Source organism: Hyposmocoma kahamanoa, unplaced genomic scaffold, assembly GCF_003589595.1.
Source record: "Hyposmocoma kahamanoa isolate Upper Pololo Valley unplaced genomic scaffold, ASM358959v1 98610, whole genome shotgun sequence".
NCBI classification, from domain to species: Eukaryota; Metazoa; Arthropoda; class Insecta; order Lepidoptera; family Cosmopterigidae; genus Hyposmocoma; species Hyposmocoma kahamanoa.
Window position 1 is genome coordinate 2256 of NW_020655617.1, and position 21477 is coordinate 23732.

The 21477-nt window shown below is 35.9% G+C and overlaps 1 protein-coding gene across 1 annotated transcript; it reads right to left on the bottom strand.

Annotated features, from left to right (window-relative positions):
* Positions 1–13819: 13819 nt before the first annotated feature.
* Positions 13820–21048, bottom strand: LOC113238859 (uncharacterized protein DDB_G0283357-like). Its single transcript, XM_026475702.1, has 3 exons — positions 20982–21048; positions 18588–18648; positions 13820–15233 (listed from the first exon to the last, which is right to left on the bottom strand). Exons 1-3 carry the CDS (start codon positions 21009–21011, stop codon positions 13981–13983), a joined length of 1344 nt encoding a protein of 447 aa, XP_026331487.1. The 5' UTR covers positions 21012–21048; the 3' UTR covers positions 13820–13980.
* Between the last annotated feature and the right edge of the window lie 429 nt (positions 21049–21477).

Genomic DNA, 21477 nt, shown 5'->3' on the forward strand with positions numbered 1-21477 from the left:
CAAGATTTTGACTTGGCGACAATGGGACCACCACGAAAGTGCACCCTTTCAAACAAAGAATTTCCAAAATCAGCCCACAATTGACGAAGATATCTGGAAACTTACATAAGCATATCGAGTTTTTAGATTTTCGCGATTGTTACACATAGGAAATAAAACTATTTTTCTGCATTTAAATCGCGTATATTTGTTTTTTCAATCAAACCAACATTTCGTTCCCTTTACAGGTCCCATGGTCAACTGAGGTGGTACAGTGATCAACCAGTTACATCTAATATCTAAAGAGCTTTATGTCAACAGTATTGATATCGTCAGATTTAACAGTTAGCATGGGCGTCCCACAAGGTTCAGTTTTATGTCCATTAGTGTTTATAGTTTACATTACTAATGTCAATGATTTTTATTACCATTTTGATACCAAGAGACGGGTGGTAAGCGACACGTCGGTCCACAACAGTTGTAGGGCCGCTCAGAGTGTTTAGATGTGAAGGGTACTGCCACTGCGCCCGTCACGCTGAGACATAAGTTGACAAGTCCCATGTGCCTGTAATTGCACCAGCATTCATTAGGGCGCCTTTATTCGAGCCTTTGCGTTTTCGAGCTTGGCTTGAATTTGATCTACGCGGCGGCCGGGCGGTTGTATTGTTTAAAGGAATTTATTTATTTTGTTTTATTTTATTGCGTTTCGTTTCGTTTCGTTTCGTTTTCGTTTTCGTTTTCGTTTTCGTTTTCGTTTTTATTATTTTATTTAATTTATTTACTTTATGAACTTCGTTTACTTCATTTACGTCATTTACTTCATTTACTTCATTTACTTTATATTGAACAAAATTAAAAAGGCTTAAATTTTAGTTTGAAATTTTTGTAACGAAATACAAAAAATATCCACATCCATGAACCTGTTGTTGTATGTCTGACATAATCGCATAATAAAGCTATTGCCAACGAACATTTCCGCGACTTCTTAATTGAGAAAAGTGCATTCTTACGACAAGATCTTTCGATTTGACGGGGTGCTCTGAAATGTATAAGATTTAGTTGCGGTGTCGAATGAATTTAATTAGTTACTATTTTATATAAGCTGACAGTATCTATGTAATCACGACGAATCTGCAGCAACTCGATTCTATGTCTCTCCACAGAAATTTAAATGTTGTTGCCTAGAAAATAGAAATTAGATTTGCAATTACTGTATACGAAGGCGTGGTAACTGTGCGGTCGCCGCGCGACGGCAGCGTGAAACCTTTCGTCTCGTGTAACTGGGTGCTTACCCTTCAAAACCGGAAAGCAGTAATACTGAAATTACTGCTTGACAGCAGAAATAGGCATGGTGGTTACAGTCAACCGTGACTTTACCAGTATAGTCAATCGTGACCATGGGACCTGTAAAGGGCCCGAAACGTTGGTTTGCTTGAAAAAACAAATATGGGGGAGACGTACCAAATATCGCATACTTTTTGAACATTCGAATAATCTCAATACAGAGTACTAACAAAACCGAACTCAAAAGTACGTGGAATTACATATAATTACTAAGTTTTATTGAAATCGGTTACCGGAAAGTGCGCAAACCCGTTTTCATCCCCTAGTTCGCCACTATACGGGACTTGACAAAGGAGATAATAAAAATCGGTTCTCACTACTCGAAAGTATATTGAGAGAGAAAAACGCCTTGAATTAAAGAATAGCAAAATCAACCATCAAAATAATTGCTCATTGTACTAAAATTTAGGCGCTATTTATAAAAATGAATCTTCATGCGTCAACAGCCACCCTTAGAGGTGGATGATTTTCTTCAAAATTAAATGGGACCACTATGGAGGTACCCTCTTTCCAACAAAAAAAGAAAATGAAAATTGGTTCACACATACCGGAGTTACCGCGTAACATACATACAAAAAAAATTTAGTGGAATTGAGAACCTCCTCCTTTTTTGAAGTCGGTTAAAAAAACACTAATATAATATTTAAAAATTTATATTTATTGCAATCACAGTCGATGTCTATTTAAAGTCTACATTAGAAAATGAATTAAACTTATATCTATGTTCATTCAATTTTTAATACTTATTTTGTTTTAATTAGAAAAATCAACGATGTTTTCACATGTACCCTAATAATGTACTATTCAATATTGGATATCCAGTATAGGGTACACTCTATTAACCAAGGCATGTATTTAAATTTGCAAAAGTAGTAGGCAAGGAATCTAAACGGTCATCTTTTTTAATTATCCCCATCTAAACAAATAATTAAACATTGAAATATGAAAGACACTATATAACCAGTGAAGTAGGTACCAGAATATCGGACATCTAGTATTGTGGATACCTAGGTATCCCATATTGAGGTGCGCAATTATCGCTAAAATGGGTTAAGTCCTGTCTTCTATCTATGCGCCTAGCTAGTATATAACATTGTCACAAAATATAATATCACTTATAGTACTTTAACAGCGTTCTGCATTCAAGATCTGGAAAAATCGTCGAACGGAAAAATACACTTTGAATGTTGACAGCGAACTGAAGGCAAAAATGGCGCAGACAACTAACAAAATATTGGTATTTATATTGACGAAGTAGTTTTAGTTTTTAAGAGGGAGCAGAGGAAAAATTCCTAATTTTCGATTTGATTTTAGAGGGGTATATCCACTTTAATGTTAAAAATAAAATATTGTATGAGTAACTACACGATATATTCAAGCATAGACATTAATCAGAAACATAAAACAATAAAGTTTCCTCGATAGATAAAAATCACGAAATGACCTCTAATTTTCACATTTTTTCGATTCATCCTCGAAATGCCACAGGTTATTAGGACAAAAATTAGATAATTAATTATATTTATGCATGATCGACAACTGTCACCACGGATATGTTTTTAATTCCTTTACTTTTAGTGTTATTCCGCTAAAACGAATTTGGTACTTTTAATGCGCAAAATTCAACATCTCCTGTCGCATGTCACGCGAACTTCAGGCATATATTTGTTTCACAAATTTGGTACGCCTCTCTTACGCGATTTAAATCCGGGAAAATAGTTTCATTTCGTATAGAAAACTACGTGTTTACAATTATTTTTCGGGATTTATTGTGCGTTGAAATTATTTTATCTTGCCTAAGTGGGCCAAAAAAATTGGGAACCTATGCGTCTAACCCATTTCTGTATCATTACATCGCTCGAATGCTGTTTTTCCCAAAAAAACTTCACAAATCTGGCGGTGAATTTTAACACCTTTAGCTTAAGTAAACGATTGTTAATCGACGAAGGCATTTTAATACGCATAAGTTGATGTAAACAAGGTCGAATTTTATCGTAATTGCGTCTGATCAAAGGCGCATACAGGTAGGAATTTTGAAATAATTCTTTACAAATATCGCCTCTCGTCTTTTTTAAACAACTTACAAAAAGGAGAAGGCTCTATATTCGACCGTGAACCGATGATTGGTCCTATTTGAATTTGATGAAATTATTACGCCGTTAAAGGCAAACGGGGGGATGACTCCGGTTTCTTTTTTAAATAAAAATGTTTATTTTTTTGAAAGGTGTACCTTAGTACTGACTCATCCAAAACTAAAGAAAACGTTCCACTTCAAGGGTGGCATGAATCTGGTATTGTAGTTCTAAAGCTATGATATTCTATAGCTTGAATAATCAATCCAAATCATATTTTTCCTATTTCAATAACCGATCGATGGATAGTTATTCCGATCTTTTGTTTCAATCTATCTGTGGGATTGGTATTTTTAGATTGATATTTTTGTGGCAGTGACAGTTGTGCGCTGTCAATATCTGGGGTGCGTTTAAGACCGCAGGCTAAAAATTCGCCAGCTAAAAATTAATCTGCCGAGGCATCCGTGAACGGAGTCTTAGGTTTATGTCAATGTAAGCTGCCAAATTCAAATGACAGCTGTCATAAGTACCTAATTCAAACTTTATTTGAACTCACAACGGGCTTTAAATATTGTTTTTATCGTAATTTCGTCTACAACAATTTGCATTACGATTTCATCCATAATCCAAACATCGTTAAAAGTATTCGTTTATTTAAACACAGAGCCAAAATATTCAATAAGCGTGCGCGAAACTAGCAGAAACAACAAACAGCTGTCAATAGTGTCAATCTGACAGCAGGTTAAAATTCCGCGACCTAAAAAGCACGCGAAAATTTATCCCAACTAGGCTAAATTTTATCCTAGCCGACGTCCGTGAACGGGGTAGATAAAATTTTCACAGATTAAATTTTCGCCTGACAGAGTGCTTAAACGGGGTGTAGAACGTTATGTCAGGTTAAAATTTATCCCGGCTAGCGTCCTTAAACGCACCCCTGATCCATGGGTTTGACAAATCGGATTTTGAACGTGTTCGATCTATAGTAGCGATCCTCCAATTTTGATCGATTGTGCTGAGTAATCGTTTGTAAATGGAAGTTATTTTTAACTGGCAGCGACTGCGATGACAGCGATAGTGGTCAAGAGCAACTTGTCTCCTCAAATACGTTTAGGCGTATAATATTCATGGCAAGTTTAACTGACGCTGAATCTACATTCAGATTTAAGCTGAAAAAAATTTTCAGTTGAATTTGTTTTAAATGAACTAATGCCATTTATCAAAGTCGAATCAAAACGGTATTTTTATAATTTAGATTACTTTATCACGTCGCGAATACGAACAAATATCAACAAACATTGACTTACAAATAAATGGACGACGGGGCTAATACAAAAACCACGAAAAAAATGTCCCAAGTCAACCTATTTAAACGTAGTGACATGTAAAGTAATATGAAAAAGCTAAAACGTTGAATTTAAATTGTAATGTCATCGCAGTATTGTCTAATTTTGCTTGCTTCGCTGTCAGTCGAACAAACGAAGACTAGAGCGTGAATGACGATCTGTATACGATTTTAACGCCCTATAAGTTCGGACACTTTTTAGCGCGGACCCGACGTCCATATAATTGTAAGTCAATGTCAACAAAACATAAATTGACACTAAGATTTCGCCGCCACCGCGAGTTGTCCCTTTATTTTTTTCCATCCTAAATGGCCATCGCGCTCGTTTGAAAATAAACGTTCCAATCTGTTCCTCGAAACGCATCATTCTTGACGTACTTACGGTTTAAATATTTTATACTTGAAAGTTTGCAATAAAAAAATCACATTTATAAATCAATTAATCTGAGAAACATGACCACCATTTTATTCACTAATTCATGTAATGAAGTCTTACTTCGATTGCGTGGAGCTAAACGTCAGACAGGGAGTACATTTACGACCGAACCTTTTTTTTAAGGGCGCCAGAGCCGAGGTAGACATATTGAAATACAGACCCGGCAGCATTCGATGAATCGAATAAAATCTGGATAGAAAACAATCTTAAATTCAGGATCAAATATAGAAAGCGGCCGTTAGAAAGTCGCATTCATAATGACAACGTAATTAGTCGTCTTTTACAACTGCGCGGTGCGGACGTGTATTGTTTTCTCTGTCAAAGTCAAAGAATCATTCCATAGGTATAATAAATTTACACTTGAAAGTGTCACATTAAAATGGAGTGGGTGAAGGTACCCCAGACCACATATTTTTCAATTGCCCTACCCGAACGAGTTCTATTTATGATAAGTCTTCCACCTTCTATTCCTCGCCCTGTAAATTTCAAGTTTCTGTAATATGTTTTCAATTAGAATGAATAACTGATTTTATTAGTATTAAGAAACTTAAATTATAAAACTTATTTATTTAAATATCTGTAACGGTGATGGTATAACGTGTTGTTCTGTATTGTTCCAGAAGCCGGAATAGACTAAAGAGCTGTGTTAATCAATTAAACATCTAAAAATCGAAAGTGTAATGCTATGACTGACTTGACATTGGCGAAATTCTACAAGAGAAGCCAGAAACTTGAAAATGGAAGTACATCACATTTACAGTTACTGCTCGTTCATTACGCTGACCTCCCTGAGAAGAACGAGCAAGAAACTCCAGGGATTGCTCTTTTCAAATAAACTTAAATGCTGTGGAATTAAAAAAAAACACTTTGAATCAAATTTGTGTGGATTCTGGAGCCGTGTCGTCTTTCCAAACATCTTTATCTAACAATTTTGTAATATGACAGTTGAATTAAAATATTTTTAATGTAGTGTCTGTTTCTAGTGTCTGTTTCCTTATATGTGACTCTTTACCTGCGACTTGGCTTTCTTAATGGACTGATACCTACTTCCTCTGTGACTCGGTTTAATCATTGACTGACGTAAAATGTGTGATAGTTGAAAAAAATTATAATAGAAATGAGTAAATAAAATATTTTCTAGCTTACCGTGCCAGACGCTACTCCAACTAAGCCACGGAACGAACCAGCGGAAGTCACGAATTTTTCTATGTGCTTGCGTCGTATCTTTGTATTTGGTTTTTTCAACGAGTTTTTAGTCGTTGGCCGCTAGTTCGTTTCGTGACTTAGTTGGTGTAGCGCCTGACACGGTAAACTAAAAGACGTCGGTTCGAATCCGGCCGGTTCGAGGGAGTTTTGTCTGAGTGTTCTATCTTTGTATTAATAATTATAACAAACTAGTGGAGTATTTTCACAAAAAATAATTAAATATCTATACAATAAAAAAAAATTAAAAATATTTTCGTTTTATTTTTTGAACACCTTGATGCACGAGCCCTTACTATTTTAATGCTTGTTAACGCCCACTTAACCTTGTGCCTCCATCTTATGTCCTTGTCATATTTATGAAGTAGTGCAAAAGAGAGGGGCCTATACTAGGTATAACTGGAATATACTATAGTTTGTTTGGAAAAATTGGTGATCCAACCGGATCGAAATATTTTTTCACTTTCTTTCTCATTAGAAATCTGCGCGCAAAAGCGTTTTTTGCGCGCTAGCCATTGATTTACAATTATATGGACGTCGGGTCCGCGCTAAAAAGTGTCCGAACTTATAGGGCGTTAAAATCGTATACAGAGCGTCATTCACGCTCTAGTCTTCGTTTGTTCGACTGACAGCGAAGCAAGCAACGTCGATGACATTACAATTTAAATTCACTACGTTTAAATAGGTTGACTTAGGACATTTTTTTTCGTGGTTTTTGTATTAGACCCGTCGTCCATTTATTTGTAAGTCAATGGCGCTAGCATAGAAAATGTTTTTGAAGTTCGAACGTGACGATGGACTCGAAAGAAAAAAAAAATGACACATTCAATTACGTTGCCTATTTATGTAATATAAATCCGTTGGCATATTTTATTGTTATTACGGTTGACGTTAAATTGACAATGATAACTAATTGTGTTTATGAAATTATTTTAATTCGTCGAAGAACTAAAATAATTTCAACAATCGCTTAATCAAACAAAATAAAAGTACACACAAGAATAAAAATTGATGAGGTGTGAATTTAGAACGCACCCGAAGATAACTTTTTCTTTTTTGGTACTGTTTTTTCCATTGGAAAAGGCAAAGACACTAATGCGCCATACAGCCAAGACTGAGAGTAATCTCTTTCTTGTATTCCATTATCGATTATTATATATATTATTATCGCGCCTTGAAAACCTCGCTACGTTCAGGAATTTATTTTTGAACCAATTTTAGCTTCCTTCGCGTGTTCAGCTTTCAATACAAACACTCACGTCGAACAACAACTTTGCAGCCTTGCGTAACAAATGACTTATCTTAGTGTTCTTTGTAATTAACTACATACATTTGTTTACGCTCTACAGAGACTACGGCATACTGTCTCTCGAGAAGTGGCTACGTTTCCGTGGCCGTTAAACCATAAGGTTTCTTACCTAGTGAAAAGAATAATGTTAATATTTTTCTTTTTGTTATGAATAAACTAAAAAAAAAAAAAAAAAAAAAAAAGTTACGGTCTTGTACTGTGGGGCAACTCTGTAGCTTTAGAAAGTGCGTTCAAGGTTCAGAAGAAGTGTGTTCGGGCGGTCTGCAGTGCGTGGTCGACGACAGCTGTAAACTGTTGTTCAAAAAACTAAACATACTGCCTTTGACATGCTAAAGCTAAGTAAAACTTATCCTCAATATTTCAAAACACGTGGTGAAATTATTCAAAGGCAAACTGGAGCTAAAACTACGAATCTTTTGTACCAACCTCGTTGCCATAAAGTAATATTATAAGAAAAACTGTTTCAACATGTGTACAATTATTTTCAACAATATAAGTATACCAAATCAAATAAAATTATTACAAGGACATACTTTTAAACAACAATTGACAAAATGGTTTTTGACACATTGCTTCTATAGTATTAGAGAATACTTACAATTTTCACATACAAATTTACGTACATTAATTTTAAGTGCAAGTAACAGTAGAGATTGAACTTGAAATCCTGTTAATATTTGCACATCTGCTTTCAAATACAATGACATCTTCGTCCAACGTTGCCGGGTGAACGTTAATTATCGACGTATTTTGCCTTGCCTTGCCGTCATTCGGTGTCACTCTACTAGCTGACCGAGTGAAGGCGAGCGCCAATGTGTATAGAGGTCTAATACCAATCTTGAAGTTGGAAATGCATAGAGATCGTCAGATTTATACTATAAAATTTTCTCTCTTCTAATATACTCTCAAATTACATTTTTTACTGCACAAATTCACTTTTTGTAATATTAGAGTCTTTATAAATGCAAAATAATAAATTCAAAATCTCGCATGACATTCCCGTAAGAAGTGAAATATTCCCAAATGGAATATTGATCTACTTTAATTGAACGGTTGCAAGTCGATAATGACTTTTCGATAGATTATGGTAAAACACTAAAGATATCCGCCATTTGTTCAGGTCAATTTTTGTTTAAAAGTGTAAAAGAACCTGTTTCACCATTCACCTTTTACATTCACGTTACCGGTCCGTTATTGTCTATGGAGTCCGAAGCCCGAAACGAAAGCGTTTGTGCTTACGAATCGTTTTTATTTCGTACGCAGCTGCGGGGTGTGTATATTTTGGGAATAGACTTCCAGGGGGCCAACCACAACCTCTTAAAACAATATGACTTTAACCTTATATCGGTTTTTCATACCACGCGCTTAAAGTAAGCTTATTGTAATGTTAACACTATGATGTTTTATTGGCAGCTTTGTGACTATTCAATCACTCAGTTCGTACTATGACGCGACTTTAACATTAAAGTAATGTTGCTCTTATGTCAAATTTAGCAATCTTTAAATAGTTACACGGATGCAACGGAAACAATATTATTTTCAGTTTTATTGTCTTAATATTGATTTGTAATAATTAAAAGTTAAGTTGAACTTATTTATTTACATGTATCTCTCCAATATTTTGTTTATTTTTTATTTAATAGCACATAGTCATTGACTTACAAATAAATGGACGACGGGTCTAATACAAAAACCACGAAAAAAATGTCCCAAGTCAACATATTCGAAATTTAAATTGTAATGTCATCGCAGTATCGCGCTGTCAGTCGAACAAATGAAGACTAAAGCGGAGTTTGGCGCTCTGTATACGATTTTAGCGCCTTACAAGTGCGGACACTTTTTAGCGCGGACCCGACGTCCATATAATTGTAAGTCAATGCACATAGTAAATAATTTTTCGTTAAATAAAAATACGCCATGTTTATTTCGTAAAATTATAACAGCGCCATCTAGATGCTCCTTGGCGAAACTAACAGTTGACACTGGACTATAGTTCCTAATTCACAACGTGACTATCAAAACAAGTCAGCTTGTTTTATTTATTTTTCGTCATGAAAATGCGGAATAATTATTGAAAACAACGTAATTTAGGTTCGAATCCGACCGATAGGACCGATAGGAAAAGTCAGTATAAGGTTAAAGTAATTTTGTTTTAAGAGGTTGTGGTAGGCCCCCTGGTTTGTCAGTGGCTAGCCATAGAGGTGCTATTCAACTGCCATTGCAATTTTTTGGTATCCTGCTCTCCAATGGCGAGTCGAAGATGCGTCGTCCTTATAGTCTACTAATATTATATATTGAATTTGAATACTAAATTGTAGTTTAATTTCAGAATTTATTGTTTTGGAAACAAAATGATAATGTACCTAAACGTGTTCTATTTACTTTAGTTGACATAAAAAGAATCATTGGTATATATACGTTAAGTACTTATTGAATACAGAGGTTTTCTTGTAAAATTTCGCGGTAAGTTTGTGTTATTTTTTCTATCGTGAAATTTGTTAAGAATCGTATTACTCACCGTACATAACCACAATTGTACTATATATTTTTTCCAAAGTAATACTTAGTCTCATTTATTTAGATAATGTACGGGTAAGGTAAAAAAATTAAATACTAGAAAGTAAAACTAGGATTTTTAAATGATATGAATAAAATTGGGTCCCCGCGGCAAGGTGCCCAAGATGCTGGCAGCGTTCCCGCTTTGTATGGATATGTTAATGCGTTGGGCAAGATAACTGCCAGCCCTTGCGTTTCCCAGACAATTTATTAATTTTTTAGATAAAATTTTATACAGATGAAGGGTTTCGACTCCAAAGTCTATAAATAGGTAATAGGAGCCGAGATCCTGGTACTTATTACTTTTTAGTCTTTCCGCCAGCTCAGCTGCAGACCCAGCCCTCTTGCTGGTGTGCTGGTGATGGGATCGGGCAAGTGTGTCGGCGCATTTGGCGTCCGAAATCCGTAGTAGTAGTCCGTAGTGCCCATAGATATAGGTCTATGCTAGTACCCGGCTCACACTCCAAGGGATGAGAGTCACTCCGTCCGGGCGTTTGCCATCTGATCGTGACACGCCGCTTGACTCGAGTATAGCGGGCACTCATACAGCAGCGGAATGACTCTCATCCCCAGCCCTCTTGCCAAAGCAATTGATTCAACACTCACTGTTGTGCGGAATCAACCAAAGCCATTTGAGGTTGAAAGGGTTGTAACCCTAACTAGCCGTGAACAGGTTCACGGCAATGAAATGGGAAACTTCCGGTCCACAAAATTTATTAAAGAAGTAAAGTTTAAAGAAAGGCTGTAACAATATAAAGGTAAATGTAAAAAAAACAGGTATCACAGTATAAAACAGTCCCTACACTTTATTATTAAGGCACTTACCCCTAAATGGGCCGAGAAACTGAATTACAGAAATAGATACATGAAGGCTGTAGACTTATAAATTATTACACATGATTAGCTTATTTACAGCTCTGACTGTTGTGGCGGTCGAGCTGGGAGTGAGCGTGGTACGAAAACAAAATGAGAAAGTGAAGGAAGATGGAACAATTCAAATTTAAAATTTAATTACAAGTAAAATAAAAAAAATGATAAGATACAAGAGGAGAGAGGCGATACAAAGAGGTGAGATGACGGTGTAAGGAGGTCACACCGTCACAAGGTTATATAGACTCTTAAGATATGGATATGGAAGATCTTTCGCGCAAATTCTCTAAAAATGCAGAAAAATGTCTTATTGTTCTGTTTTGGAGTGCAAAAATGACAGCCGAATCAAAAATATTACCTAGCGTATCTAGTAGTACTTCATATCATCAGAAAGTATCTAAGCCACGGGTCCTTCCAGTTCTAAATATATGAGGAGACTGTACGGTGGAACCTTCAATACTACGAACTCTCAGTAGAGTATTTGAAAAAAATATTCTAAATCAAATTCAAAATTTTTATAATAATTATTCAATGTCTCCTAAACATATTGGTTTAACTCGATGTCGCTCTACAACGGATGCTGGTGTTAAGTTCATTAAACTTATATTTGATGTATAGAAGAATCACGTAATTCTATTGGTGTATTCTGCGACTTTTCCAAGGCTTTTGATTGTATGCACCATGATCAGGAAACTTCGCCATTTTGGTGTGGCGGGATGTGACCTCGATCTTCTTAAATCGTATTTGCGTGGTAGGGTACAGAGGGTCGACATTAACGGTACGAGATCATCAGGGTCTGCAATTAGCATGGGTATCCCTCAAGGTTCAATTCTAGGCCCATTTTTGTTTTTAGTTTATAATAATGACTTACCTAGCCTCATGGAGGATATAAAACATGAGATAGTATTGTTTGCTGACGATGCTTCCTTATTATTTAAAGTAAAAGGCACCAATGTTCGTACGAAGATGTAAACAATGCCATGTCTAAAGTAGTTGATTGGTTTGCTGTTAATAACCTACTCTTTAATGAGAAAAAAAATAGAGTGAAAATTTCTATATAACATCTATATTCTATATAACTTTCAGGCGTTGAAAACGATAGATTGTTTACTTATCAAAGAAACTTTGTCCTGCAGAAACGTGCGGTTACAATCTGGGCTCCAGAGTATCTTTGAGAGATAAGTTTAAGGAAATTAACATTCTTACACTAGCGTCACATGAATTTCTTTATGAAAAATAGTGATAGACATAACGAATAATAATAAACGATTAATAATAATAAATTAGCTGTTCGTAATAGTCGTCTTCACAAAGTCACAGACACATTTAAGGGGCAATGTTATTATATACGCTTCCATAACAAGATTCCGGTTGATATACAACATTTGCCATTCACGAAGCTTAAAACTATAGTGAAACAAAAACTTTACAAACTAAAGGTTATTATACGTCTGCGTACTTGGATGACAAAAATTCGTGGTAGTAACCCGTTTATCTCTAATGTTTGAAAGCAAAAACAAAAAATATTGTAAATCTTGAATGCGTACAAATGTTGTTTACAAAGAGCAACCCCTAGAGTTTCTTGTTCATTCTTCTCAGGGGAATCTGGCTTACGAATGAGCGGTAGAGTTTAACCAATGTGACGATTTCAAGTGTAATAAGACTTACCTATCAAATAAAGATTATTTTAATTTAGATTTTTAACCGACTTAAAAAAAAGGAGGAGGTTCTCAATTCGACTGTATGTTTTTTAGGTTTTATTTTTTATTCGTATGTATGTCACGTGATAACTCCGGTATTTGTGAACCAATTTTCATGATTGGTACATGGGACCTGTAAAGGGCCCGAAATGTTGGTTTGTTTGAAAAAAACAAATATACGCGATTTAAATCCGGAGAAATAGTTTCATTTCCTATGGATATGTCAAGCATATCTTGGAAAACATCGAAAATATAGAGTCCGTCTACTCATCCAAGCCGGAAAAAACCGTTTGCCCAACGAACTTCTATTTGAGCCAGCAGATCTACGAATACCTTATTTGCCCTTTGCTAATCTTCGCATTCGGTTTTAAAAATAAGCTTTTTTTTCGTAGCGCCAACTAAGAGACCTTATGAAAGTTTCTTATCTGGCAGGTCCTATAGGTCAGCTACCAGGATACATAGATGTCGCATTAATAATAAAATTGCAACATTTATCTTTATTGAATATCATGATGCTTTTACTGCTGTGATATTGGTCATCTACTGTTGGACAATTTTCCGAAAGATTTTAAAACAATGAATTTTTTCTTGTAAAATTCTCGAAAAACTGGAAAAATATAATTTTAAATGCTCATATTATGTTCTACGTTTAGAAATATCTCTTTTTTCACATTGAAAAAACCTCCAACAACTACACCACCACCACCTCTTGTTCGCTCCATCATTTTCGTGCAGTAACTTCAACTTTTGACAGGTGTTAACGTCAAATGTGGAAAAATAGAGGAAAAACATTGATGATGAAATATCCGCAAAAATATTTATTTTTCTGAAAAAACAGATTTTTTCCTTGACCCAACACTAACGCCATCATGAAGTTTGACATGTGTCATTTTCTAATCAAGTTTTAGGAAAGGTACGAAGGTTACTACGATCCTCAGACAATTGAGGGAATGACAAGAAAGAGAGAGATATATATATTGATTATAATTTTAATGAATAACAATGAAATCTTAAAGGCCAAAATGAAAAAAATACATAGTCGAGTGTAAGTATAAAAGAATTTTGAAATTTTTTTCAAGAATATGTCATATTTTATTAATTTTTCTGGTTGGTAATTTAAATGTTGTTATTGACTTGACTGTCATCTAAACTAAAAGTGACTTTCGTGATCAAGGATGTGAGTAGCCGCTGTCATGTGGATCACTGTTTGCAGATTGATTGTTAAGGATTGATTGGTTGTTGGTGCCAGCCTTGTTATGGGTTGATTGACCAACCGAAGTCTGTTGATTTCCAGACGCTTCGGAACCTTTCCTTGTTGATTCTAATTGGCTGTTTGATTGTTGGTTTGCGGCAGCCTGGTGTGAGCCTTGCTCATTATTTGTTGCTAGCGAATCTTGATTTTGTTGACTATTCTTTGCTGATGCTTTGCCTCTGCTGGTTTTAACATGGTTCAGGTTTTGTTTAGCGATGTTATGAGTAGTCCAATCATGGCCTATGTTTGATTGAGTTTGATCTGCTTGATCTAGACTTCCTGGTGCATCATCGCCGCTGTGGAAGTCCGAGAATGTGGAGCTAGAACTGGAAGTTGAAGAAGAAGTTTCGGTAGAATGGAAACCAGGTCTGTCAATTACTTCTTTATCAGAATGGTTGGTTTTAGTTGACTGTTCAGCTTTACGCGCTGTGCCTTTGTCAGTCGTTTCGCTTGTAGCTGAAGATTTATTGTCGACACCGTTGACATGTTCAGTTGATTTCTTACCATCTTTATATAGTTCATCCTCTTTAGAAACATGTTCACTCTGACTTTGCTGTTTTACATTAGCATACGATCTGTCATCATCAACATAAGTGGTACCGGATGATTTCGTGCCAGTTCTCAGTCTGTCTGAAGTGGTTCCATGTTCATTAGTCCTTTTGGAGTAAATATCGCTTCCGCTGACCTGGTCAACATGGGCTGATGATTTCTTATCATCGTCATCAACTTTTACTTTCTGTTGATTCAAAGAAGCGCTTCTGTCGATATTCTCACCATTTTCATTATTTGTATATGCATTTTGTTCAGCAGCAAATTTTTGCTTACTATTGTCACCAATCACACCTTGATTGCCTGAAGCGTATTGATTTGTGTTGTCTCCTGTAGCATATTGGCTTCGAGCAGTATTCTGTTGAGCATCATCGCCAACCGTATACTGGTTGCCATTAATAGCCTGGTTCACATTATTTCCTGCACCTTCTTGAAGAGCTCTATTCTTCTGTTTGCTATGACTACCTTTTGTGTACTGGTTGTACAAATCCGCCTGGTTGAGATTGTCTGCCTCACCTTTTTGAACGCTATCTCCATGCAGCTTGCTACCATCACCGTAACCTGATTGGTTCCTGATATTTGCTTGGTTGGCATTTGATTCTCCATAAGGCTCTGACTTGCCTGTAATATAAAAGAGTTATAAATAAAACAAAAAATTTCATCTTTTGGCTATCTACATAATGTATCGAGGTTTTTTCGGATTTAAATCGAGTATATTTTGCTAACTGCCTCCGTGGCCGAACGGTAACCATGCTGATTTGCCACGCAAAGCACAAAAAAAAAAACAATAACGCACACACTTATAACTCTGCACTAGGGAAACCTTGTATCGTTATTTTCCGAAAGCTTTTCAAGAAACGCTTTCTTTCAATGTAACAAAAAAACGCTCTGCAAGTTATGTCTGTATGTAGTTATTTGTCAATGGCGTTACGTTCTGCAAATATGTTATGTTACTTGTGTGCGACTGGATAGAAAGCAGTTCATTCGTTCGTGATTCGTTAAAATCATGCGTTATAGAACAAAAGACTTTATTCCATTAACTTAGATTACATTTTATAAAGTCCCGAAAACAGTTTTAGAGACTGTTTCGCGACCGTTCTTTCACTGCTAAAATGGATCTTATGCTAGATCCATTCAGTTGATATTTGTATGACATATTAAACCGCCTACAGTACGCTTGAACATTTCGTCAACCAGTTCTATATAGGCCTGGAAAAGTACGAAGGGAGGTTAGTTTTTTTTGGAAAAGCGTTTTTTTTGTAAGTTTTTCTGGGAAGCTTTTTTTTTAGAAAATAACCGTTTCGTTTCGTTTTTCGATAAAGACGTTATAACCCAGCTCTACCATGGATAGACCTAGACAACCACAAATTACATCGAAGTAAATGAGGGCCTTACAAATGTTTCTCCCAGCCGGGAATCGAACCCGGGACCTCTGCGTGGCAGTCCAGCATGGTAACCGTTAGGCCACCGAAGCAGTTATTTATATACAGGGTCTTACTATGAGTGTGTGCCTTATTATTATTTATCTATTTTAGATCCTCGCCTAAAAAAAAAAATTTGAATTTTTAGACGGGTATTCCAGCTTATCGACTGAACTGGCAAGCGGTACTATCTCAATTTTCTAAAGATTTCACTTTTTAATACTATTTCATACACCGCAGCGTCGCAAAATATTCCATCTTAGATACATTTAATTTTGCCGCCAGAATTGACTTCATTCAACTTGTATAACTTCTAACCAGATGCTATATAAATGACGCAAACAATTATTGTATTCATACTGTAAAATTAACTAAATTGAGATAGTACCAGTTGCCAGTTCACAGTCGATATTATTAATGGCACGGTCGGCCAGGGTCTGGGACTCAGGTTCAAGAACCGGCAAACAATTCGTGCCGCATCGAGCAGGATCGCCAGCTACATTTGTGGCGTGGAATTCTCTGCCTGAGTCGATCAGATGCGCCGTCTGTTGAGTCCTTCAAAACTCTACTCAAAGCTCTCATTGTTATTATTTCCTCTTATTCTTACCTGTTTGAGATTTTCTCTGTTGTTATTAATATGTTCTATATAATCCTACTTCATTTTGTGTAATCATATCATTTTATTGGTAGGACAATGAATCATATGTATTTTTTTGTTATTTATTTATTTTATTTATTGAAGTATTTTATTTATTTATTACTATTGTTTTGGAATTCTGTTTTAGACTATTTTTATTTTTTTTTTCCATTTGTGTATGTGCAATATGTGATGTAAATACGTATTCTGTTGCGCCCTCAATTAATTATTACCTCACAGCTTTTCTTGTAACCCGAAGGTTGCCTAGAAGAGAGTGCTATATAGCAATAAGGCCGCCTGTTGTGGCTGTCTTTTTACTTTTTGTGTTATTTTATATTTGTCGCAGTTGGCAATAAAGAATATTTGTATTGGTAACCGTGACCATAAGATCTGTATAAAATGCTTGCTTGCATGCACAAATATGTTTGTTTGAAGAAACAAACATATTTGTGATTTGGATCCGAACCACCCCACCAATTATTAGGTCTCTAAGGTTTCCTGTACTGGTGGTACCCTCGCAGTGAGTAACTTCCCTGGGAGTACTTCACAAAAAACTGCTCTTTGTGTATATCACGCTTATATAGCCTCTAGTTTAAAAAGTTTATGTTCCGGTGTTTCCGAGGATGGCTATCGGACACGTTGCGTCACACGTCGCAGTCCATACGTGTGAATAAAAGTTATCATATTATTATGTATGTATAGACTAACCTATAAGGTATGTTTTTTACGGACCTATTGTAACCTACCCCTCTAAGGGTGGCTGTTCACGCATGAACTTTCATTTTTATAAATAGCGCCTAAATTTTACTTAAGAACCAATTATTTTAATGGTTGGTTTTGATATTCTCCAATTCAAGGCGTTTTTCTCTCTCAATATACTTTGAGTAGTGAGAACCGATTTTTATTATCTCCAGTGTCAAGTCCCGTATAGTTGCGAAATAGGGGATCAATCCGGGTTTGCGCACTTTCCGGTAACCGATTTCAATAAAACTTGGTAATTATATGTAATTCCACGTACTTTTGAGATCGGTTTTTTAAGTACTCTGTACTGAGATTATGGAATATACGGAGACGTACACACAAGGTCAGTTCTTGGCGCTGTACTATTTCAGCTTTCTAATTTGTGATACCAACGCAAACGAGAATTGTTATTTAAAAGTAATATAAGGCCCATATGGCCCATTTTTAACCGACTTCAAAAAGGAGGAGGTTCTCAATTCGACTGTATGTTCTTTTTTTTCTTTTTTTTGTATGTAGGTTACGCGATAACTCTGGTATTTGTGAACCGATTTTCATGATTCTTTTTTTGTTGGAAAGGGGGTACTTCCATAGTGGTCCCATTTCGTTTTGAAGGAAATCATCCACCTCGAAGGGTGGCTGTTCACGCATGAAGATTCATTTTTATAAATAGCGCCTAACTTTAATTTAGGAGCAATTACTTTAATGGTTGATTTTGCTATTTCTACCATTCAAGGCGTTTTTCTCTCAATATACTTTGAGTAGTGTCGTAGTGAGAACCTATTTTTATTATCTCCAGTGTCAAGTCCTGTATAGTGGCGAACTAGGGGATATTTCAATAAAATTTAGCAAATAGACGTAATTCCGCGTACTTTTGAGGTCGGTTTTTTTAGTGCTCTGTACTGAGATTATTAGTCTCCGTTTCAGGTTATATACTCGATGCCTGGGATCCACTTGCGCAGTTTCGAAAAGAGCTGCCTCGTCAAGAGCGTGCCCCAGTCGGTTCGGTCGGAAAATTGTGCAGTGATGACGTGTAGGCATTGAAGGCGAGTTGCACTTCTTGTCTATGTTAACCCTCTTCTTAGAGGAGACCCGTACAGTTATTTTCTCATTATACGGTCCACTAACGAGTGGACCGTATAATGAGAAAATAACTGTACATACTTCTAATTATAATACCTTCGTAATATGGTGGTGCAGTATCGGGTGCAGGCTTGCACTGTACCGATGCTACGATTGCCTGAAAAAAAAAAGACGAAATTTAAATTACTGATTCTGAAAAGTTTCGTACATTTCAGGGTTCGGTAGATAATTATTTTCATTGATAATAATTATTATCATAATTATCCGATAATTATTCACGCTGATTCATATGTTACTTAACCGACTTCAAAAAAACGAGAAGGTTCTCAATGCGAATGTCTTTTTTTGGATGTATGTTTTTGGATGTAATCGGTTCACCAGTAATTTTTTTTTTTCATGATTCTTTTTTTGTTGGAAAGAGTTTAATTTACATAAGTGGTCTAATTTAATTTTGAAGAAAATCATTTATTTCTAAGGGTGGCTGTTCACGCATGAAGATTCATTTTTCTAAATAGCGCCTAAATTTTATTATAAAAGCGATTATTTTAATGGTGATGTTGCTATACTCCAATTCAAGGCGTTTTTTCTCTCAATATACTTTGAGTAGTGAGAACCGATTTTTATTATCTCTTGTGTCAAGTCCCGTATAGTGGCGAACTAGGGGATGAAACCGTGTTTGCGCACTTTCCGGCAACCGATATCAATAAAACTCGGTAATTATATGATCCGATGATCATAGATGGCGCTACGGCTAAAAAGTAGTTAAAAACTAAATACAAAGATCAGAAAACAAGCACACAAAACAAATTATTTGGTAAACAAGTTATTTGGCATAGCGTGTTGGTACACGCTATACCAAACTATACCAAATACATGGTGCCAGACGCTATACCAACTAAGCAACACTTTTTCTGAGATCTTTGTATTAATAATTATAACAAAATATTGGAGTAATTTTACATAATTGAATATCAATTTAAAAAAAAATTAAATACTATGAATAGCGACATCTCTAGCCGGGACTGGTAGCTGTAAAGGTATCTAACTGAGTGACGAAATATCATAGATTTCTCATAGATGGCGCTACGGCTAAAAAGTTGTTGATAAAACCAAATACAAAGAAACGTATTCCGTTGCTTAGTTGGTATAGAGTCTGCTAGAAGACGTCGGTTCGAACCCGGCCGAATGTTTTTCTGACTGCTCGATCTTTGTATTAATGTTACAATTGTTCCATGTGGAACTGAGTGCATGGAACTACAGGGAATAAATCAAATTTTAGGGGCACTGCCACTGCCCCCGTCACAATCCGCATCAAACCTAATTTCACAGGATTTAACGTTATTACTTTGTTAATTCAATGGCTACGACCATTATTTTTTTTTCATTTATTTGTGGCAACAAACAGTCATACATGAAATAGTAATTTTTTACATATATTCCTCTTAAAATAGACCTATAGTGCCAGCAGATTATAAATAGATTATAATAAGAACGGCTGTAACATATCTTATAGAGTTATTTGTAATGATAACATTCTTGTTTTATGCGTTACTAGAGTTTTACATTAATATCATTAATTAATCTTTCTAAATTAAGTGAGCATGAGTAACAAAGTATAATATCATTGATTAAATATATAAGACAGAGTTTAATAAGCGACTACAAAATCATTAAATGTCATTTACAAATTGTAACATCATTTTTTTTTTAAATTTACTAAGAGTGGTGTCAAAGAAATCAATATTAGAAAATTTTTTATTGTACATGTTGGTGAACGGTGAACGGACCTTTATTTCAGCGCAGTAAGCATTAATGTATGTTGTCTACGGACTGATAACAATACATTCCCGTAAATCACGCTGATTTGGTTGCCACGACTTATACGCGGAGTTGATTTGGCCACTAGATTACCGAAATGGAGACTCAGAATCAAATGCTAGTTTCGCGTAATTGCACAACCCCCCACCATGTGCCTGTAATTTCGCCAGCACAATACCGGAACATAGTAATGCTCTCATTACCGCTATGTCACGGAGAGTGTGCGATGGAATTGCATAATTTAATTCCGCCTTCCCCTTTCCATCATCGGGGGACTAGGCGTAGGCTAGGCTTCCACCCCTAGGTTGTGGCATTCCAAAGTTTCGCACGAAGCGTTACGCTTCCATATTTAAATGGCGAGCGGCTAGAGAGTAGAATTCCCTACCTGCGGACTTATTCCCCGAACGCTATAACTTGGACCTTTTCAAGGCGAGAGTGAATAGGCATTATTTAGGTGCGCATGCTACATTGTCGACCTCATCATCACTTTCCATCAGGTAAGATGGGGGTCAAATAGGTAAGGTGGCAGTACTTCCTTGGCCGAGTAATTTATTTAAATTACTATTGTGAATTTCATGTCATAAAAGCACTTTCGTGTGGCATTATTATGCCAATGGCACGACGCGATTTTTTATCCCAAGCTTTGTAAATTATTAAAAAAAACTTGCTCACCAACAATACCAACAGCCCGGTGGTCTTCATGATGCAACACAATGGTTGTCTAGATTATTCCGCCGCAATTATATAGGTACCAGCTAAACAAATATATCGCATTGTTAATATAACAATGTATTAACTCAAAAAGTGTATTTTTTCAGAAACAAAGAAAAAGGAATTATTCACTTGCCGAGAAATATTGTTAAAACTTATGTATATATCGAGTTCTTAGGTTAGGAAATGAATCTATTTTTCCGGATTTAATAAGGATCATCCGGATTTAATCAGGAGGATAAGGATCGCGTGGTGGTAGGTGGTGGTAGGTGGTGGTACCACCTCAGTCAACCGTGACCGTGGGACCTGTAAAGGGCCCCAGAACGTCGGTTTGTTTGAAAAAACAAATATACGCGATTTAAATCCGGAAAAATAGTTTCATAACTTATGTATAGTTTGAAGTTTATTACAGACATCTATACAATTTCCTAATTCCAACACATTATATTTAAAAAAA